The 20,322-nt window shown below is 42.0% G+C and overlaps 1 protein-coding gene and 1 long non-coding RNA gene across 21 annotated transcripts in view; one reads left to right on the top strand and one right to left on the bottom strand.

Annotated features, from left to right (window-relative positions):
• The window catches only part of Ccdc7 (coiled-coil domain containing 7), a 194,331-nt gene that overhangs the window by 79,314 nt on the left and 94,695 nt on the right, over positions 1–20,322 (top strand). For all 19 annotated transcript variants that reach the window (XM_042277896.2, XM_076572384.1, XM_076572376.1 and 16 more), the window contains exons 27-29: positions 1,953–2,063; positions 12,895–13,005; positions 13,352–13,483. In XM_042277896.2, coding sequence (XP_042133830.2) covers positions 1,953–2,063; positions 12,895–13,005; positions 13,352–13,483 — 354 coding nt within the window. The remainder of the gene's footprint in view (positions 1–1,952; positions 2,064–12,894; positions 13,006–13,351; positions 13,484–20,322) is intronic.
• On the bottom strand, positions 1,343–18,788 carry LOC143273357 (uncharacterized). Of its 2 annotated transcripts, none has more exons than XR_013051417.1 (3): positions 18,768–18,788; positions 7,221–7,325; positions 1,343–1,512 (listed from the first exon to the last, which is right to left on the bottom strand). It is a non-coding gene; the product is annotated as an uncharacterized LOC143273357 (long non-coding RNA). The 2 variants fall into 2 exon arrangements; XR_013051416.1 differs by lacking the exon at positions 18,768–18,788 and adding an exon at positions 10,214–10,354.

Here is a 20,322-nt window from a genome sequence, read left to right as displayed (position 1 = left end):
AGGTGTTTTCTTAATCAATGATTGATGGGGGAAGGCCAAGCCCATGATGGGTGGTGTCATCCCTCGGCTGGTGGCCCTGGGTTCTAGAAGAAAGCAGGCTGAGCAAGCCATGGGGAGTAAGCCAATAAGCAGCACCCTCCATGGCCTCTGCATTAGCTCCTGACTCTAGGTTCCTGGTCTGTTTGAGTTCCTGTCCTGACTTCATTCAGAAATGGACTACAATGTGGAAATGTAAGCCACATAAACCCTTTTCTCCCCTACTTGCTTTTGTTCATGGAGTTTCATCATAGTAATAGTAACCCTAACTAGGACAGAAGGCCTCCAGAGCTTCCTGTCTGTCAGCCAGATGAAAGTGCCCCAGAAACCAGATAATCCCAGTGGCTGTCATTTGCTAGAATGGCAAGCTTATAACATGTGGCTGCTGTCTTCTTTGCTATGAAATTACCTATTTATTCCTAGTTTTACCCCCAAATTTCACATGAGTGTTAGGTCTCCATCTCTGGCCTGTATTAATGGTCCAGCTGTGTTAAAACAAGGCTGTAGTTCTCCCTGGCATTGCCTTTGTCTAGTTCCAGAGAAGGATGTGGTCAGGACCATGGGCGTCTGCTGTTTCTCAGAAACACCGCTTCTCCTGGGACATCCCCTTTGGGAAGATGTACCTCTTTCCCCGTAAGACAAAGTGACCCTGGTCACCTGTGTGTGCAGGAATGCTGACAAGGGTGCCCGCAAGGTCACTCACTTCACACCTGCCACCCTCAACCTGAGTGGCAGCCGCTGTTGATAGCACAGTGTCAGGCAAGGCCGGGGCCAGCGGCCACAGGACAAAGTCAAGTCACCAGCAAGCAATTGTTACCGGGCTCCCAAGAGCAGCTGGTAAACACAACTTTCTTAAGCCAGCAATGAGAGCAGGCATTTCTTATCCCAGAGACAGGCGATACTGTTTCTGAGCTGTGAAAGTGCCCAGCAAGCTCACTGACATAATCCTAAATGCAGCAGTTCTCGGTGTGTGTGTGTGTGTGTGTGTGTGTGTGTGTGTGTGTGTGTGTGTGTGTGTCAGGGTGAGAGCAGTCTGGGTGCTTCAGCCCCTTCATGTCTGACAAGGACCCATTCACTACTGCCGACTGTGGCAGTGGGCAGTGTAGGGCTCGCAGAGACCCACTCGGCAACCCCCAGATGCTGTCACGTGTCTCCCTCATTCACACGTCAGTGGCCCGGGGAGTGGCAGCCGCCTGCAAATCACCATCCAAAAGATGTGAGTGCAAGTCTTCCCTTTGTACTTCAAACTGTAGCTCTGATCCAGGGTCACCACCCCCCCTGCAACAGGTCAGAAGAACACTGGCCATCGTGTAGTCTGATTTTTATTTGTTGTTGTTTATTAGGCTTAAGTCAAGAGTTTGGGTAAAACTTGGCGTAGTTCATGGATTTGTTGTAGACTTCACCCGGACGGAGGAGACGAAGCTGCAGTTGTATTCTTTGTCAGGGGCACATCCACGAGGAGACTCCAGGCAGCTTCTTAGACTACAATGAGAATGGTTCAGAAGCAAACAGTCCCCCAGACCGTTTCATCTACCGTGCATCTCACGTATATCTATAGACATATATACTCTTCACTAGATACCTACTAAACACATCTGTCCCTCAACCAGTCTCCTGTGCTAGAAAACACTGGTGGTCTTAAATACTTATCAGTGACATCAGTTGGTCCCTGACTGGACCTTACTCTGACGTACAAATAATCTCAGGAAATCAGAGGCTGATATAAAACATCAGATGTCAATGAACCTTTAATATACATTACAGCTGTTCAGTTTTCAGCATATCTTCATTGACATCATGGTCTTTCTAAGTTTATAAAATGACAAAATATTAGTGTGCTTATATCAGCTTGAAATCTGGATGCTTTGCACATCTGTTTTTTTCTAAAATGTGTTAAAATTTCTCTCCTAATATAGCCAGCAGTGAAATAGCAGATAGAAATATGAGACCAGAAGATCAAAATGTACAGTCAAGCTCCCAAATCCAGCTGAAGAAGCAAAGATCATTGGGAGGGGAAATACTTACTAGTAAGTATAATGACTATAACTATCTTATATTATTTTAAATTAAACTCATTAGAATGTTTGTTTAATTCATAAATGTATATGTGATTGCACACCTTATAGAAAAATCTATGTTGTAAACATGAAGTTTGAGCTCTGTCAACCTAACTCAAAATCAAAAGCATAGTCCGTGTTTGGACTACAGTTTCTTTAACAAGTCTAAGGTCCATGAGTACCAAGAATAGTAACGGGCAAATCACTGTTTCATGAACAATGAATGTTTTCAGCCGACTCTAGCTGCTCTGGCTTGCCCCAAAGCAAATTTCCTGCCACAAGCTCCAGTCAGCAGATGGATGGTTCACATGTCACTGAAAGAGCAAATACAAGTCCCAGGGGTCCAGGCAGGGGCCAACCAGGGTGGTCAACTCAAGAGCCCACGGTACCATGTTGTTTGTGACCTACTCGGAGTTGCGGGGTCTTAATGGTAAGCAGGGAGACGGGTACTCTCTGAGCTCTCTGGCTGGAATGGGGGTGCAGCAATAGCTGTACAATTCCACCACTTGCTCTTGTTACTTTTACTTGAGAGGTGGGAAGGGTCAACTACATAGTCATCTTTTTTGAAAGTGAGATGCCAGGATGCTTAGGGATCACACTCAGGCATTTCATACACCAGGAATTCCTTGTACCTTTCAGACAATAATGGCCCCGGTCGCATGTCACGTGTGGAAGACAACAGGTGATTCTTTTGAATCTGTGCCCTTATCTGAGCCTGTTTAGATGATTCTCCCAATACAGAAGTAGGAAGCCAGTGCTTTCCCAGACATGGATTTTTCCAGATTATAATCTGTGCACTAGTTACAACGTCAGGGTCCCCCACGGAAAGGTTCAAGTAATGTGTTGAGCTCCCCCTTCACAGAGCTAACCAATCCTGCCCATCTGTATTGGAAAAGCTACTAGTATGATTGGGATGTCAGTTGATGAATGCTAAACTTCATCCCGTGCTTATCACTGTCACCCTGTCAGGTAACTCTATTGCCAGGAGTGGCACTCAGGCCCTCATCAACCAGAGTCTGGGTGCCCAACGTCTTGCACTTGTGCTAGATGTAACTGTTCAGTAGATAAACAGCCGTGGCCTTTTATTTTTTCAGCAATGACTGAAAATCATGCCTGCTTTCTTCCTTGAACAGTAAAGATGTTTTTAATGTGACAGTAGCCTGAGTGCAGGATGTGGGAGATCCTTTCCCATGGGTAGTTCTATCAGAGCACATGTTCGATGTCCCAAGGTCTTGACAATGGGGATGGGATTTTTAGTGGCCTGAAAGGGATTTACTGATAGCAGAGAATGTAAATGCTCACTTCTGTTTGCCTCAGAACAAAATTAGAAAGAATTTCCTGATTTCCTCTCATTCTCATGGTAGGAACTAAGAGATCATAGCGATTAGTTTACTGCTAAGCCTTGGTCATGAGCTATTATGAAAAGTGGAAAGTCTGACTAGAAGTTGGAACCTGTACTAAGGAACCCCCAGTACTAACTACTTTCTTCATCAAAGAGGCAAAATCCACAAGTCTTAGGACCTACTAAGAAGACTGGGGAAATTACATTTCTTCTAAGGCCATCAAGTATGGATATTAATACCTTCTGGGAAACACACACACTCACACACACAACATGGCTCACTCTCTGGCCTTGGTGTTTAATGAAGAGGCCATCCATCTACTAGATTCACGCAAGGATGTTCAGTAGCACCAAGGTCTCTTTCCTTAGGCCATTCACATAGAAAACATAAAACCAATAAAGCATTCAGTAGTGGAGGGCCTGTAGTGTCCAGCAGACGATCAAATGCTGTGCTTGCCTCTTTCCACTGGTCCATGTTTGCTATCTGAGTAGCCACTTTTCCACACTCCCAAATTGATCAACTAAAGATTTGAGTTGTCATAGACTGATTGACATGACCAAGGTAAGTTTGGTTGAGCTTGATAATCAACATAAAGCAATTAAACCAAAAAACAAAACAAAACAAACAAACAAAAAAAAAAAACAATCTTTGAGTCTGGTCAATCTTGCCTGTTGCTGTTTCCTGCTCCCTCCTTGTATAGTGAAGGGACCAGCCACGCCCTCTATTATTTCTCTAAATTGTCTCAGCACAGAAGCAAGACACTAAGCTGATACCAAGGGGAGGTAACTGAGAATCTCAGCCCCGCTAGCACTTATGGGACACGTCGGCATGGGGGAGGTCTCCCCACTAAGCCCCTGGTATCTCACTGCAATAACTGGGATGTGAGCACGCTCCCGAGACATGTCAGCACCCCTCAACTAGTTTGGTGGGAGCGTCTAGGATTTTGTTTCCCCAGAAGGGCTTCATTTGCTAACTATCTTGTTGCCTACAGTGCTATAGACAATGGTTAGTTTTTAAGTTGGTCAGTTAAAACAATAGGCCTAATTAGAAGTAGCCATTGAGCCTTTGCTCACATCCATCCTGCACTGGAATAAGTGAAAGTGAAGGTTGGAAAAGGACCACACTCCACCAGGGTTTCATTTTTCCTCGCAGAATGGCACTGGCCGTGGTGGAAGAAGTCCCTCTTAGTGGAATGAGCCCCCAGACACATGACTCCTACTGTTTTACAGCCCCAGGGTACTGCTGGGAGGGGGAAGGGGGTGGGCAAGGAAAGAAAAACATCCAATCAGAATAGAGAAAGGGTTTTTTTTCCAAATATTTTTGATTGACAAGGAATTGTGTATATTCTATGGGAACAATCTGATATTTTGGTGTATGTGCGATCGTACAGTGTGATTAAATCAAGCTAATTCATATGCCTGTCAGCAATGCCATCCCCACAAACTGGCCCATGCTGAGGCTCCAGAACAATGAATGCTTCTGCCAAAGGCACTTCTTCCCACCAGGACACTTCCTGGTGAGTGCACTGTCCTGCAATGCAGTCAGGGCGCATCCAGATAGAATGTAGTCCATGACTGAACCTCCTTCCAGGTCTGCAGGAGACTAGCTATGCATCCAGTCTAGTGTGGGGGTGAAGATTTCCCCCACAACATTTGCCACTAACAGCCTTTGTAATTGGCTGTGGTTAAGCCTGAAAGTAGGATTTTATTCTGAAGTCACCCTCCTCGTAAGCATGTGTGTGCACGAACATTCATACATACATACATATATATATATATATATATATATATATATATATGTATGTATATATGTATATATATATATATATTCCAACATACAAGCAAATACATGTGCACAGTCGCACTTAGAAACCCTGAGTTTGGGGACTAGGGAGATTGCTTAATGGTTAAAGCACTTATCATAAAAGTATGAGGACCAGAGTTTAGATCCCAGAACTCACATAAAGGCTGATTGAACATACCGCCTGCCTATTGTTCCAGCCTTCGATATAGGAGATGGAGGGTCCCCAGAGCCAGCTGGTTAGCAAGACTAGCCATATCAGTGAGCTCTCGGGGACACCTTGCCTCAATAAATGAGGTAGAAGAAAAATCAAAAGCTATTCCCAACAGCTTAGGCCTTCCATGTGCATGCATACACATACACATGTGTGAATGTGCACACACACACACACACACACACACACAGAGAGAGACAGACAGACAGACAGACAGAAGGAAAGAAACCAAAATTTCACAATGGCCTCAGTCCAGTCCTTCCCTTAGGACTGCCCTTGCCTTCCTCTGAGCTGTGTGCTCTGTTGCTCTGTTCTGGTCTTTCTTCCACAGTCTGAGTCCAGACTCTAAACAGCACTATAATGCTTCTAAAATTGGAACAGACTCACCCTGGGAAAACAAACCCACCAAAAAGATTCCGAGGCTTTGTCTGCAGTGTGCCCGCCGCAGTCTTGCGACAGCAAGGGGCTGAGTCATCCTGGTGGAGTACTTGACGAGGGCATTTTTCCTTTAAGAGGGTCACTTCTATATGTTCGTTTTGGTTTTGATCCTGCCAAACCTCCATGGGAAAACAAGTGAACTAAATAAGCCTCGTCCCTTGCCGACCCTGTCTTGCCATAGTCGCCATGACCTCCTTCAACTGAAGCATGTTTTTATACATGCTTCGAATTCTCATTCTGTAAGCATGAATGTTTCTCTTCTCACTTAGGGATTTATCCCACTTCTCTCTCTATCTCTCTTTTGCCTTGCACCAAATCATATATTTAAATTTTATTTCTTACTGAACACTACTTGTAGGAACATGTTGCTATGTGACTCACTGTCACAATCTGAAACCACAGATATAAGATAAGACATATATATATCATGATCATGAGAGATCATGCTGCTCCATGGTGCTTATGAAATTGGAACCCAGTGTTTACAAAAATGAGCCAAGTTTCCTATTCAGTCAACCCATTGTGTATCCTTTTGTAACTGATATCGCCTTCACACAAATAACAGCATCTACTCAAACATGAAGATGCGGACTTGAAAACCCAAGCACAACCTGGGAAACGAAATACTTCTGGAAAGGAAAAGGTTCATGGGCAATATCATCATAATAAATAACTTTAAGTCATTTCAAATTAAACCCATTAGAGGACTTTCCCTTGGTTCTTTTTTTCCTTACAATTTGAGCACTTACTTTATAGAAATTTCTGAACTAAGTGTACACTAAGCTCTCTAGAGGAAAAAGAAAAAAGAAAACAAAATAGTGTTGCCCTTTAAACTTCCTGTCTGTGACAACTTCATCGTGCATATTCACAGACAGGATCCACACAGGCACAGGGACAGGCCAGTATTTTTCTCTCAAGGAGATCCTCTTTCTGCTGATCTCAGAAGAGTAGGTCTGGAAGCTCAGTATGCAGTGTGGACTGATTCAGTTCTACCATCACTTCCAGTAGTGGTTAGACAAGTTGCTGAGACCTGGGACTCCCGGGCAAATATGGATGACAAGGAAGGACAGCTAAGATACCAAGAAAGGTGGTAGCTAGTAATCCAATATACCACTGCCATCTATTTCTCTGCCTGGGGAATGTGGATGTACCCGCAGTACCAGCAGTCAAAGAATCCCAAAATGTCCTGTGGCTCCTGTGCCTCTGTGAGAGCAGAATAAGTTAAAAATCCTAGGAATTGATTCCTCTCAGAAAAGACCTTGTTCCCCTTTCCAGCTTATACAGACTACACCTGGAGTTCGGGTCTCCACATCTCATATACTCGTGACCTACTTGTATTGCTGTATCGGGTTCAGCAGGGCGATGGTCTTTGCTGGTCTGGGCTCTCATCTGGGACAGGAGGAGGCTGCCTTCAATGTAGCGTGGGTTGTGTGTTCCCTGGTAACAGGAAATTTCAGGTTAGGTCATATCCTTTGCTGGCAGGAAGTCAGGCAACCATGGGTAGCTTCATGGGCGGATGATGTAGTGTGCTGCCACCCATCACACACTAGGGCAAACTGATTCTGACCTTGTGCAGGGAGATGAGGCTGTCACTGGTTGCATGGGCAGTCAGTGGTTGCATGGGCAGTCAGTGGTTGCATGGGCAGTCAGTGGTTGCATGGGCAGTCAGTGGTTGCATGGGCAGTCAGTGGTTGCATGGGCTGTCAGTGGTTGCATGGGCAGCCACTTCTGCACCATTCACAGCCTTAGCACCATGGAGTTTGGGGCCAATGCACACATAGATCAGGTGGGTTATGAAATGGAAGATTAGTCTCAAAGACAACTCCATTTATGTCAGCAGTGTGAGCATTTATATAACGCTTCTTTCCCAGTTCATAAACTTGTATTTTATTTTTGGTTTGGTTTTATTGGATTTCTGTTTTTCGGTTTGGTTCGGTTTCATTGTTTTTCTTTCTTTCGTTTTTAAGGCTGTCATCCATGTAGTTATTGTTATACATTTTTAAGTAAAATAGAATTACATCACTTTCCCTCTTCCCTTTCCTCCCGCCAGCCCCTCTCAGGTCTCCTCCAACCACCTCCCACCCCACCCACTCTCCAACTGATAGCCTCCTTTACTTTTATTATTATTACTGTATGCATATGTGTGTGCACAAATATGTAAATGCAACCTGCTGGTTCCATGTTTCTTGTGTATATATGGTTTCAGCGCTGACCACTTTGTATTGGGTAACCAAAAAAGGAGTTCACCCTTGGGAGAGACTAATTTCCTCTCTCCCAGCGGTCATTGGTCGCCTGTAGTCCTCCATCTAGATGGAAGACCCTGTGATTTAGCATGTCTATTGATCTTGCCATTGTTTTGTATTTTTATAAGCAATAGTGCTAATCACCATCAGATATATCATGGTCTTTGCATGCCCCATAAAAATGCTCTAACTGCAGCAGTTCCCTTGAGTGCTTGGGAGTAGATACAAGTATCAATACACTTGGCTATATATTCAAACTAATATGTGTTCACTAGCAGGAGGCATAGAAATAAAGATTCTAATGGCCTGTGGAACCCATGTGTACCTGCATCTGTGTGTGGGTACTAGGAATATCAGTGTTGGATTCTTGTGCCTCCATCACAAAATACCACAAGCTGCATGGCCTGAGCAGTGGAGATTGAGTATCTCAGAGTTCTTGAAGCCAGCTGTGCAAGACAAGCCGTGTTCCTGCTTCCTGAGGAACTGTTCAGCTCTGCTGAGTCTCTGATTGCCAACAATATTTGGTTGCGCTTGGCTTGCAGGCCCAGCATGATGACCTGTGCTCATCCTCAGGGCACTTTTCTCAGCGTGCACACCTCTTGCCCACAGAGCCCCTTTTGTAAGGATATTGCACATATTAGATCTGGGCCTTCTCTAATGACCTCGTTATAAATACCCCATTTCTAACTCAGTTCATATTCTGAGGACCTGGGCGGTTAGGGGTTCTACTTATTTGGGAGGGAGAACACAATTCAGCCTACCAGCTGCTCTCTAACGTTTCAGTATTTTTTTTTCATCCCTCCTGTGAGCAAACTGCATCCACAACATTCCAGTATGCTCCCAGTTTAACTCTAATCCTAGAGTTTCACTTAAACATCATCAGCCTCTGATTCTTTCTCATCACCTCAATCGCCCTGGTAACTAACTCCAGTGAGGTTGGAGCACCACTCACTGCAGGGAAAACTTCCCTCCCTCTGTGGACTTGGGGAGCCAGATTTCAAGTTACTCACTTCACACAATACATACAATGGCCTGACAGTCATACTGCAAACACTCCTGTTCCAGAAGGGCAGCAACATTTGGGACAAGCCAAGAAAACCCAGAGCCTAGCAGGGCCAAGTGAGCTGGATTTTAAGTTTTGAGAATAATTTAACTGGCTTGATGCCTTTCCCCCCCCATGGCTCTGCCCTTGGCTCTGTGTAATGACCTTGAAAAGAAACAGGCAGTAGCCCAGCCCACTGGCCAGGGTGACTGGAAAAGCCACACTGGCGTCTGAACCACACTTAGGGCCATTCTTCCTGTTTATTGAAGGATATGTTTTCACAGCAAAATAGTTGTTATTAACCCTCTTAGACCGATTGGGTCTCAGAAGCAGGTAAGCATGTGTGTTCCACCCATCTTGGTTTCCTTGGCTCAAGTAGTTCTGTGGGTCTCTTCTTCACGTCAGCTCTTAAGCAGTTAGCTGGATATGACTTTGGTGTTCTTCCAGAGCGTGCATGTTTTTCATTCTTTTTATCTTTAATAAGCTGGGAAATGTGAACGTTTTTGTTTCCTTTTTACCTAACAACTCCTTTTTTACTTTCTTTACCAATTGCTTTCTCAAGAAGAAAACCAGGCTATGCCTGAAATTGACATATATATGGCTATATATCAGTGTCCTGTGCTCACAAGTTCTGCTTTCTTCCCAACAGAATCCCATCGCCCACCTTTTTATAAGAATCACTGTTCCTCCCCAATGTGTCTTCCATTTCCATCAGACTGTCAGAAGCACTTTCCACATTCATATTCCTGTCATCCATGCCAGTATATATTTCTGTCTAGGATGACAGACGCATCCCTGGTACCACTTCCCTTCTCTTTCTGCGATTACATACACCCAATGGTTGGGGTTTTCCTTGCATCTTTTTGAAAGGAGCACAATTCCACCTCTAACCTTTGAATTAGATAGGGTCAACTACACCAAGAGGCCCAAGAAGCACACGCCACTCATTCTTCTCCTGGAAGAAAGCATCGTTCTCCAGGATGAAAACAGGGTCAAACCCAACCCCTGCCCTTGTTTATTTTGAAAGATGAGATAGATACCTGGTTAAAAATTAAAAATAAAAAAGTGTTCCACGTCACATGCAGATTCCCTCCGGGGAGCCTCGTGGAGAGTTTGTGTACCATCAGAGTGTTTTCTTGGACAGACCTAAGCCCACATCTGAATCCCTCCAACGACCATGCTGTACTAGCTGGTGTCAGGTCTGGCATTTAAGTTGACTCGATAATTGTTAGAAAACCTTTGTACTTGTCTAGAGTTGGGCCTAAAAGAAACACATACAAGATTTTAAGATGAAGCTGTTCTCTTTATGTATATAGATGTGCGTAAGCATGTACATACAGCCACAGACATACACTGTGCACACACTACCCCTGTGTGTACATGAACGCACACATTTTAGAACTCATGAGCTCTCTTAGATGCCTTCAGTGTCAGTCTCTGGGGCTTGTGCTCCCCATTCTCCACTTAGCATGTATGTCCTACAGTTTTAACGCTAATTTTCGAAATATTAATGGATTCATACACACACTTTATCCTATAGTGTTTCAGATCTTGGAGAATCCTTTGGCAGAAAAAAAAAAAAAAACAAAAACAAAAAACACACCCCAACTGTGATGGCTCATGTTAATTGTCAATTTGACAGAATCAAGAATCAGCTGGGAGCCTGGCCCCTGCGAGTGCCTGTAGGAAATTATCTTGATTATGTTAATTGAGGTGGGAAATCCCACCTTGCCTGTGGTTGGGGCCATTCCCTGGCAGGAGATCCTGGACGGTATAAAATGGAGAAAGCAAGCAGGACGCTGGCATGTGTTCCTCACTCTGCTTCTCAAGGTCAGGTGTAGCATGGCCAGCTGTCTCAAACATCTGCTGCCTTGACTTCCCCACCAAAAGGAACTATACCCGTGAACTGTGAGCCGGGATAAACTTTCATTCCTTAAGCTGCCTTTGACAGAGAATCTCATCACAGCAACAAGAAAAGGAACCAAGACACCAGGCTATCCCCAGGTGTCCAGGCTGCAGTCACTCCCTAGTTACTTGTGAGGGGTTTTGCTTCACTTCCGTAGTTTATTTGCAGTTTAGTGCCCCATAGTTCTCATTGATGCAGTTTTATTTTTTGAATGAAGTGTGCCCAGTCACCCAGGTACCCTAAGAGAACTGTCCTTCCTTCCACAGTCCGTATGTCCCCATCGCTCTTTCGGGTACCCACTCCAGTGTTCTCTGCTTGGCTTCCAGCCCAAAGGTTATCACACTAGATACCATAGTTTCAGGTTCCCCACCACCACCTTTTATTTATTCTTCTCTCATGCAATACATCTTGACCACAGCCTCTTCTCCCTCCGCTCCTCCTAGTCCCTCCCAACCACCTCCCCTCACCCCTAGATCAACTGCTCTTCCACCTTCCCTCAGAAAAGAGCAGTCCTGCCAGGAATATCAACCACACAGGGCATAGCAAGAAGCAATAAGACCAGGCACAAACCTTTATATGGAGGTTGGACAAGGCAGCCCAATAGGAGGAAAAGGGTCCCAAGAGCAGGTATAGAGTCAGATACTCACCCCACTCCCACTGTCAGGAGTTCCACAAAACCCTCAAGCTAAAATATATATATATATATATATATATATATATATATATATATATATATATATATATATATATATACAGGACCTAGCAAAACATACAGGCTCCATGATTGCCCTTCAGTCTCTGTGAACTCCTATGAGCCCTGCTTAGTTGATTCTATGGGCCTTGTTCTCATGGTGTCCTCTACTCCTCTTGCTCCTACAATCCTTTCTCCCCAACTCCTGTAGAGTTGCCTGAGCTCTGCCTAATAATTGGCTGTGGGTCTCTGCATCTGTTTCTACCACCTGCTGCAGAAAGCCTCCCTAATGACTATTGGGCTAGGCACCCTTCTATGAGTATAGCAAAAATCATTAGGAATCACTTCATTGACTTTTTTTTTTTTTTTTTTTTTTGCCAGTCATATTTAGTTCTACCCCAGGTCTCTAGGCCATATAGCTTCTGGTTCCTAGCCATCCAGGCAGTGTTGGACACGGACTTCCTCTTGTGGCTTGGGCCTCATGTTAGACCAGTATTGGTTGGCCATTCCCATAAACTCTGAGCCAGAATTTTGGTTTTGGTTTTTGCTGTTGCTGTTGTTGTTTTGGTGTTTTTGTTTTTGGTTTTTGGTTTTTTTTTTTTAACTTAACATTCTTTTAATACATCTTCCCAAGACCATTATATAAATGCTTTTTGCTGTTCCTTCGTAACTACACTCAGCCCCTTGTACCACCTCACGTGAAGCAGTTTCTAGACTAGACCAGTTACTAGCTGGTTTATTTAGACATTCTCCTATGCTTGAGTTATATGATTCTGAACATTTTACAGTTTCAAATAATGCTGTGGTGGCAAGTAGTCTTGTGGATGTTCATTTTCTTTAGTTTGTCTAGGGATAAATAGAAACCTAAGGCATGAGTAATCGGTGAAATTAGGAGAGAGAATATGTCACAGTTGGTACCACAGAATATTTATGAAGTAGTTTGACAATTTTATCCATTGATAAAAACTCTCCTCAGAGTCATGCCAGACACAACCTGGTAACTTAGGATTTTATGAAAATAAGAGGGATTACTATTGTACGCGTGCCATCTCATTAGAAATTTGAACCCTGATATTTCATGGATTTCCCTTTATATTGAAGACTAAGTACCTCTCTTTATGTAGTTCATTTTGCAGCGCCAGACGAAAGCTATGGGCATTTGTATTCAGAGTTCTCGTCAGAATCCCAGGCACAATTAGAGAGAGGAACAACTTCTGAAGATGCGAGACTCAGTAGTGAGTAGAATAACATAAGCAATTTGGCAGCAAGCCCCACAGCAGGCCCATGTCTCCGTGTCCTGGGTTCTGTGTGAGCATGTTTCCTGGACAGCTTGTTCTCTGCCCTGAGTGTGGTTTCCACAGCACAAGAGATGGCAGTCAAAATGAATAAAACAGGCAAAATGGGAAGAGCAAACAGAAAACAATGACCAGTGGCTTCTGGGAGCTATTGTCCGAAGCAGGAGTTGCTAAGAAAGGCTGTCACATGCTCATGAAACCTGTGCTCAGCATTCCTCATCTCCCCGTGGGTGGGAAGTTTGAGTGTTCAGCAATTCCCTGACACACACGTTTTCCTTCTCCTTAGGAATTCCTTCCGAATACCAGAAAAAAGATTTATCAGTGGACAATCTATTGCCTGAGAAGAAACCTCTTATTATAACCAGAAACGTGTCTCAGAACAAGAAATCTGGCCTTCTTCGGGATGATAACATGGAGAGTACGTACACTTCTTTTATATTGTTTTTAATTAAACTCAGAAAACCTTCCTACTGGGTTTGTGAATAGGCCTGCAGCTGTATGTTTCTTTGGACTATTACAGGCACCCCACTTCTGAGTCTTCTGATAATCTAGGTGTCTTTTGTAATAACTGCTGGTTTACCTGTGCTCCGTGCCCATTTTCTAGATTTCTGTTTCGTATTGTAGTAGTGGGTTCTGCTTTGAGCTCATGATGCTATAGTCTTTATGTACATACAGATTTCAAAAACTCATATCTTCAAGGTCAGAGAATATTGTCTTACCAAAGGGATACTTGTTATTTTGGTAGTATTCTTCATTTCCCTTAATAACTGCCTTATCTGCTATTAATGTGGCTCAGTACACCTTCTTCTGGTTAGTTTCTGAATGGCTTTTTCATCTCTGTTGCTTTAATTTTCTTCTGTTTTATGATTCCAATGTTTCTCTTATAAGAAACTTGGTACTCTGTGTGCTTTTGTATGTATTCGTATACTAATATTTTAATAAGCTTTTAAGGACATATGTAATCAAATTATGTCTATTCCTTTTCAAAAAATTTAGATTTGTTTTTAATGTGTATAAGTGTTTTGCTTGCATGTATACATACTCCATGTGCATGTCTGGTCCCTGTGGAAGTCAGATCCAATGGCACTGGAGTTACAGATGATTGTGAGCCACCATGTAGCTGCTGGGACCTGAACATTTGTCCTCTAAAAGAGTAGTTAGTGCTCTTAACCACTGAGAACCATCTCTTCAGCCCCGAACTATAGATATTCTAAGCTGTAATTACTCCTCTTTTCTTAGTTATGTTGCTTCCATTCTCTCTGCTGTACTTTTGGTGATTATGTCTGAAGTCATACTGGATGCAAATATTTTGAACTTCAAAGTTCAGTAAGGACTTTGGATTCAGTAAGAAAGGTAAATGATAATTCAAAATATATGAGTATAACGATGTTTATAGCGGTGAATAAAGTAACCTATATTTGTGAACTGAAACTACTTACGGGCGGTGGTGGTGCATGCCTTTAATCCCAGCACTCGGGAGGCAGAGCCAGGCAGATCTCTGTGAGTTCGAGGCCAGTCTGGGTTACACAGTGAGTTCCAGGAAAGGTGCAAAGCTACACAGAGAAATCCTGTCTCGAAAAACCAAAAAAAAAAAAAAAAAAAAAAAAAAAAAAGCTACTTAAATTAAAAAAAAAAAAGTAGCAAAGGTGCTTTTACATATGAGTAGCTAAGTATGCATTCACAGTATATTTATATTTCTACTTGAAAATAATTTGCTTACCTCATTCAAAAATGAGAAAAGGTTTCAGACCAACCCCAGCCCAATGTGAAGTCACAGATCCCATGCTCAGACTCCAGGCCAAAGCTAGGATCCCACCTTACCATGCTAGACCTTGGACTGTTCCCATGTAGGGTCAGATAATCATGCCCAGAGCCCCATTCCAAAGCCAGGATCATGCCCTATAGTCAACCACATCAGACTTGGTCCCTTATGAGGTCAGAAACCTATTCTTAGAGTCCCAAGCCAACTTCAGGATCTCATCCCTCCATATCATACATTAGACTGTCCGTGTACAGCCAGAAACACATGGCCAGAGACCTTGCCTGATCTTAGTGTCCCTTGCTGCTATGCCCCACGTTAGACCAGCACAATGCGAGGTCCATGCCACAGAGACTCATGCCACAGAGACCCATGCCACAGAACCATAGGCAGAACAAGATTCAGATCTTCAGCTAGAGTATTCAGACACTGATACAGAATACTTTTCCCAAGGAGAAAACAGGAGAGGAACTCCTATAAGAGAGGAACGCTGAGCAATTAAGACAACCTTCTAGGAGCTTAGAAAGGAATTCAAGGGACAGAAGAGACAGCCCAGCAATCAGAGAACCTACCCATAGATAGCACCTTGTATGGCAGTTGATAACATACTCTCAGGGGAAGATGAGGTAGAACTTAGTAGCCTGACCACCAGTCTTGTAGAGGAAAAAAAAAACACCTGAATCATACTACAACGTAGTCCTGAAAGACTATTACAAACACTCTCTCTGAAAGAATAAAGGTAACCTAGAATCCAAGCAAAAACAAGCAAACAATATGTTCAAAGAATTGAATGAGGACATGACAAAGAGCTACATGATATAAGGAAGTCCACACAAGATATAAAAATGGATTCAGAAATACCAAAGAAAAACTACTCTGAAATGTTAGAGATGAAAATGTCAATAAATTAAATAAAAAGTTCAATGGAAAGCCCCACTCATGAAATGGAAGACAAAAGAATCTCAGGGGTTTAAGACAAGGTGGAGGAATGGAAACATTTAGTGAAGAAGGCTAATTTTTTTTTTAAGTTATGAAGGGAACATGTGAGATCTTTGGGAGACCATGAACAAACCAAGTCTACAGGAGGGAAAACTACATACCAAAGGCAAAGAAAATATTTTCAAAATAATTAGAGAAGGAATTTCCCCAAATCTATGGAAAGAGGAACCTAACTGTATAGAAGAAGCATATGGAATACCAAGTAGGCAGGACCAGAAAAGAAACTCCAATGTACTTAAATCTCTTAATGAGAAACACCAAGTCACATGTGAAGGCAGGCCCATTAAAATAACTGTCAGATTATCAATGGAAACATTTAAAGCAAGAAGAGCTTGGAATGATATACTTTCAAGTTCTGAAGGATCACAGCTGTGAACCCAGATTAATATAACCAACAAAAGTATCTGTCATGATTGAGGGAGAAATAAAAACATTATATGATAACATAAACTAAAGGAAGTTATGAGTACCAAACCAGCCCTTTTGAGTATTCTAGAAGGAATCCTTTGAACTAATTAGAGTGATTAAAGACATCCAAGAGCCTACTTGAAAAAATCAAAAGCAGTCAAAAACAGTAGTTATGCAACAGAGAGTTAAGAAAGGACCAAACACTACAAAATTAATGAAATGATGAAAGGATTCCCCCCAACAAGAAGACATTACAATTCTATACATACACACACCAAATGGGGTTATAGCTAAGTTCATAAAACATGTGATGAGATGTAAAGACATGGATTTCCCAAAAAATAAATACCCTGCTCTCACCAATAAACAAATAATTTTAGCACAAAATATCTACATTAGACCCAACTCTACCTCAGCTGCCGGCCAGCAGGGAAAACTCCTGTGGGAAGTCCCGCACCATAACCAACCCCACCCCCACCATCAGACCCTGCAGTCTACAAGTTCCATGCCCTACTAGAATATCCATCCACCTGTGACCACAGCAACTTCCCAAGACACAGAAAACAAACCACCAGCTCTCATTGGACCTGAATGACTTTCTGAGACACAGAATCTGCCAACTCTCATTGGACCAAGAGAGGCTTCCTGAGACACAGAATCAGCAGCTCTGACTGTACCAAGAGCCCTGATAAGACCAAGAGCATCTCTGTGAGTCACAGAATCAACTAGCTTGGATTGGACCAAGAGAAGCTCCTGGAGATACAGAATCTGCCAGCTCCAATTAGACCAAGTGCTAAGATTGGACCCAGAGGGGCCCCCTGAGACACAGACACAGCAAGCAGAGAGTAGATCAATAGCAGCTTGCTCAGAAACAGGCACCTCTTGTACCTATGGGAGGGAGATATGGGTAGACACCAGTGCAAAAATACATACATCAACATAAAGAGCAATATGGCATCATCAGAACCTAGCCCTTCAACAAGTCCTGAACATCACAGTGTAGAAGCAGAAGAAAGCAAGCTTAAAAATAACTTCATGAAGATACTACAGGCCTTTAAAGAGCAAATAAAAAATTCCCTGAAAGAAATTGAGGAAAAGACAAAACAAAAAATTGAAAGAAATCAATAAATCCCTTAAAGAAAGCCAAGAAAACCATGAGAAAGCAATTAAACATGTGAGGGAAACAGTTCAAGACCTGGGAAGTGAAATAGAAACAATAAAGAAGACACAAACAGAGGGAAGGCTGGAAATAGAAAATCTGAGTAAACAAACAGGAAACATAGATGCAAGCATAACCAACAGAATACAAGAGATTGAAGAGAGAATCTCTGGTGTAGAGGATACAATAGAGGAAATAGATTCATAGATCAAAGAAAATACCAAAACCGAAAAAGTCATAACACAAAATGTCCAGGAAATCTGGGACACCATGAAAAGGCAAAACCTAAGAAAAATAGGGATAGAAGAAGAAGAAAACCAACTGAAAGGCACAGAAAATATATTCAACAAAATCATAGAAGAAAACTTTCCCAACTTAAAGAGGGAAATACCTATAAAGATACAAGAAGCCTATAGAACACCAAACAGACTAGACGCCCCCAAAAAGTCCCCTCACACATAATAATTAAACCACTAAACAGACAGATTAAAGAAAGAATATTAAGAGCAGCAAAGGAAAAAGGCCAAGTGACATAAAGGCAAACCCATCAGAATAACACTTGACTTCTCAATGGAGACTTGGAAAGCCAGAAGGTCCTGGACAGATGTAATGCAAACACTAAGAGACCATGGATGTCAACCTAGATTAATGTACACAGCAAAACTTTCAATCACCATAGACGGAATGAACAAGACATTCCAAGACAAAACCAGATTTAAACAATACCTATCCACAAATCCAGCCCTCCAGAAAGCACTAGAAGGAAAATTCCAACCTAAGGAAGTCAGACAGACCCACAAAAACATGGCAACAGATAACCCCACAACAGTAAATCCCAAAGAAGAGAAATACACACACACTACCACCAAAAGATAACAGGAACTAACAATCACTGGTCATTAATATTCCTTAGTATCAATGGAATTAATTCACCTATAAGAAGACACAGGCTAACAGAATGGATACAAAAGCAGGACCCATCTTTCTGCTGCATACAAGAAACACACCTCAACTTTAAAGATAGACACTACTTCAGAGTAAAAGGCTGGGAAAAGTCTTTCTAATCAAATGTTCTTAAGAAGAAAGCTAGTGTAGCTCCTAATACCAACAAAACAGACTTCAAATTAAAATCAATCAAAAGAGATCAAGAAGGACATTATGTACTCATCATCACAGGAAAGATCCACCAAGATGAAGTCTCAATTCTAAACATTTATGCCCCAAATAAAAGGGCACCCACATATGTAAAAGAAACATTACTAAAGCTTAAATCACACATCAAACCCCACACATTAATAGTGGGAGACTTCAACACCCCACTCTTACCACTGGACAGATCTGCCAGATCAAAACTTAACAGAGAAATAAGGGACCTACTTGATGTTATGACTCAAATGGACCTAATCACTACCCACAGAGCATTCCACCCTAACACAAAACAATATACCTTCTTCTCAGCACCCCATGGAACCTTCTCTAAAATCGACCACATGCTTGGTCACAAAGCAAATCTCAACAGATACAAAAAAATGGAATAACCTCCTTTATTCTATCAGACCACCATGGTTTAAAGTTAGATTTCAAGAACAACAAAAATTACAGAAAGCAACCCTGTCTCAAAAAAAATTACAGAAAGTATACAATCTCATGGAAACCGAATAATGCTCAAATGAATCACCAATGGGTCAAGGAAGAAATAAAGAAAAAAATTAAAGACTTCCTAGAGTTCAATAAAAATGAATGTACCACCCATACCCAAACTTATAGGACACTATGATAGCAGTGCTAAGAGGAAAATTCGTAGCACTAAATGCCCACATAAAGAAGTTGGAGAAATCTCACACTAGTGACTTAACAGCACACCTGAAAGCTCTAGAACAAGAAGAAGCAAAATCACCCAGGAGGAATAGATGCCAGGAAATAATCAAATTGAGAGCTGAAATCAATAAAATAGAAACAAAGAGAATAATACAAAGAACTGATGAAACAAAGAGTTGGTTCTTTGAGAAAATCAACAAGATAGACAAGCCCTTATCCAGACTAACCAAAAGGCAGAGAGAGAACATCCAAATTAGCAAAATCAGAAATGAAAAGGGAGACATAATAACTGACAATGAGGAAATCATCAATTCGTACTTCAAAAACCTGTACTCCACAAAACTGGAAAATCTAAAAGAAATGAACAATTTTCTGGATAGATACTACATACCAAAGTTAAATCAAGACCAGATAAACAATTTAAATAGATCAATAACCCCTATGAAAATAGAAATAGTCATTAAAAGTTTCACAACCAAGAAAAGCCTAGGACCAGATGGTTTCAATGCAAAATTCTACCAGATTTTCAAAGAAGAGTTAATATCACTACTCTTCAAATTGTTCCACACAATAGAAACAGAAGGAATGTTACCAAACTCCTTTTATGAGGCTACAGTTACTCTGATTCCCAAGCCACACAAAGATGCAACAAAGAAAGAGAATTACAGACCAATTGCTCTCATGAACATTGATGCAAAAATACTCAATAAAATATTGGCAAACAGACTCCAAGAACACATCAAAAAAATTATCCACCATGATCAAGCAGGCTTCATCCCAGAGATGCAAGGTTGGTTCAACATACGAGAATCTATCAATGCAATACACCATATAAACAAACTGAAAGAAAAAAAAACCACATGATCATTTCATTAGATGCTGAAAAGGCCTTTGAAAAAATCCAACACCCCTTCATGATAAAGGTCTTAGAGAGGTCAGGAATACAGGGAACATACCTAAACATAATAAAGGCAATTTACAGCAAGTCAACAGCCAACATCAAATTAAATGGAGAGAAACTCCAAGTGATTCCTCTAAAATCAGGAACAAGACTAGGCTGTCCACTCTCCCCATATTTATTCAATATAGTACATGAAATTCTAGCTAGAGCAAT

The sequence above is a fragment of the Peromyscus maniculatus genome, chromosome 5 (genome assembly GCF_049852395.1).
Source record: "Peromyscus maniculatus bairdii isolate BWxNUB_F1_BW_parent chromosome 5, HU_Pman_BW_mat_3.1, whole genome shotgun sequence".
In the NCBI taxonomy this organism is placed as follows: Eukaryota; Metazoa; Chordata; class Mammalia; order Rodentia; family Cricetidae; genus Peromyscus; species Peromyscus maniculatus.
The sequence above is the reverse complement of the archived record's forward strand: the minus strand, read 5'-3'. Positions and strand labels throughout refer to the sequence as shown.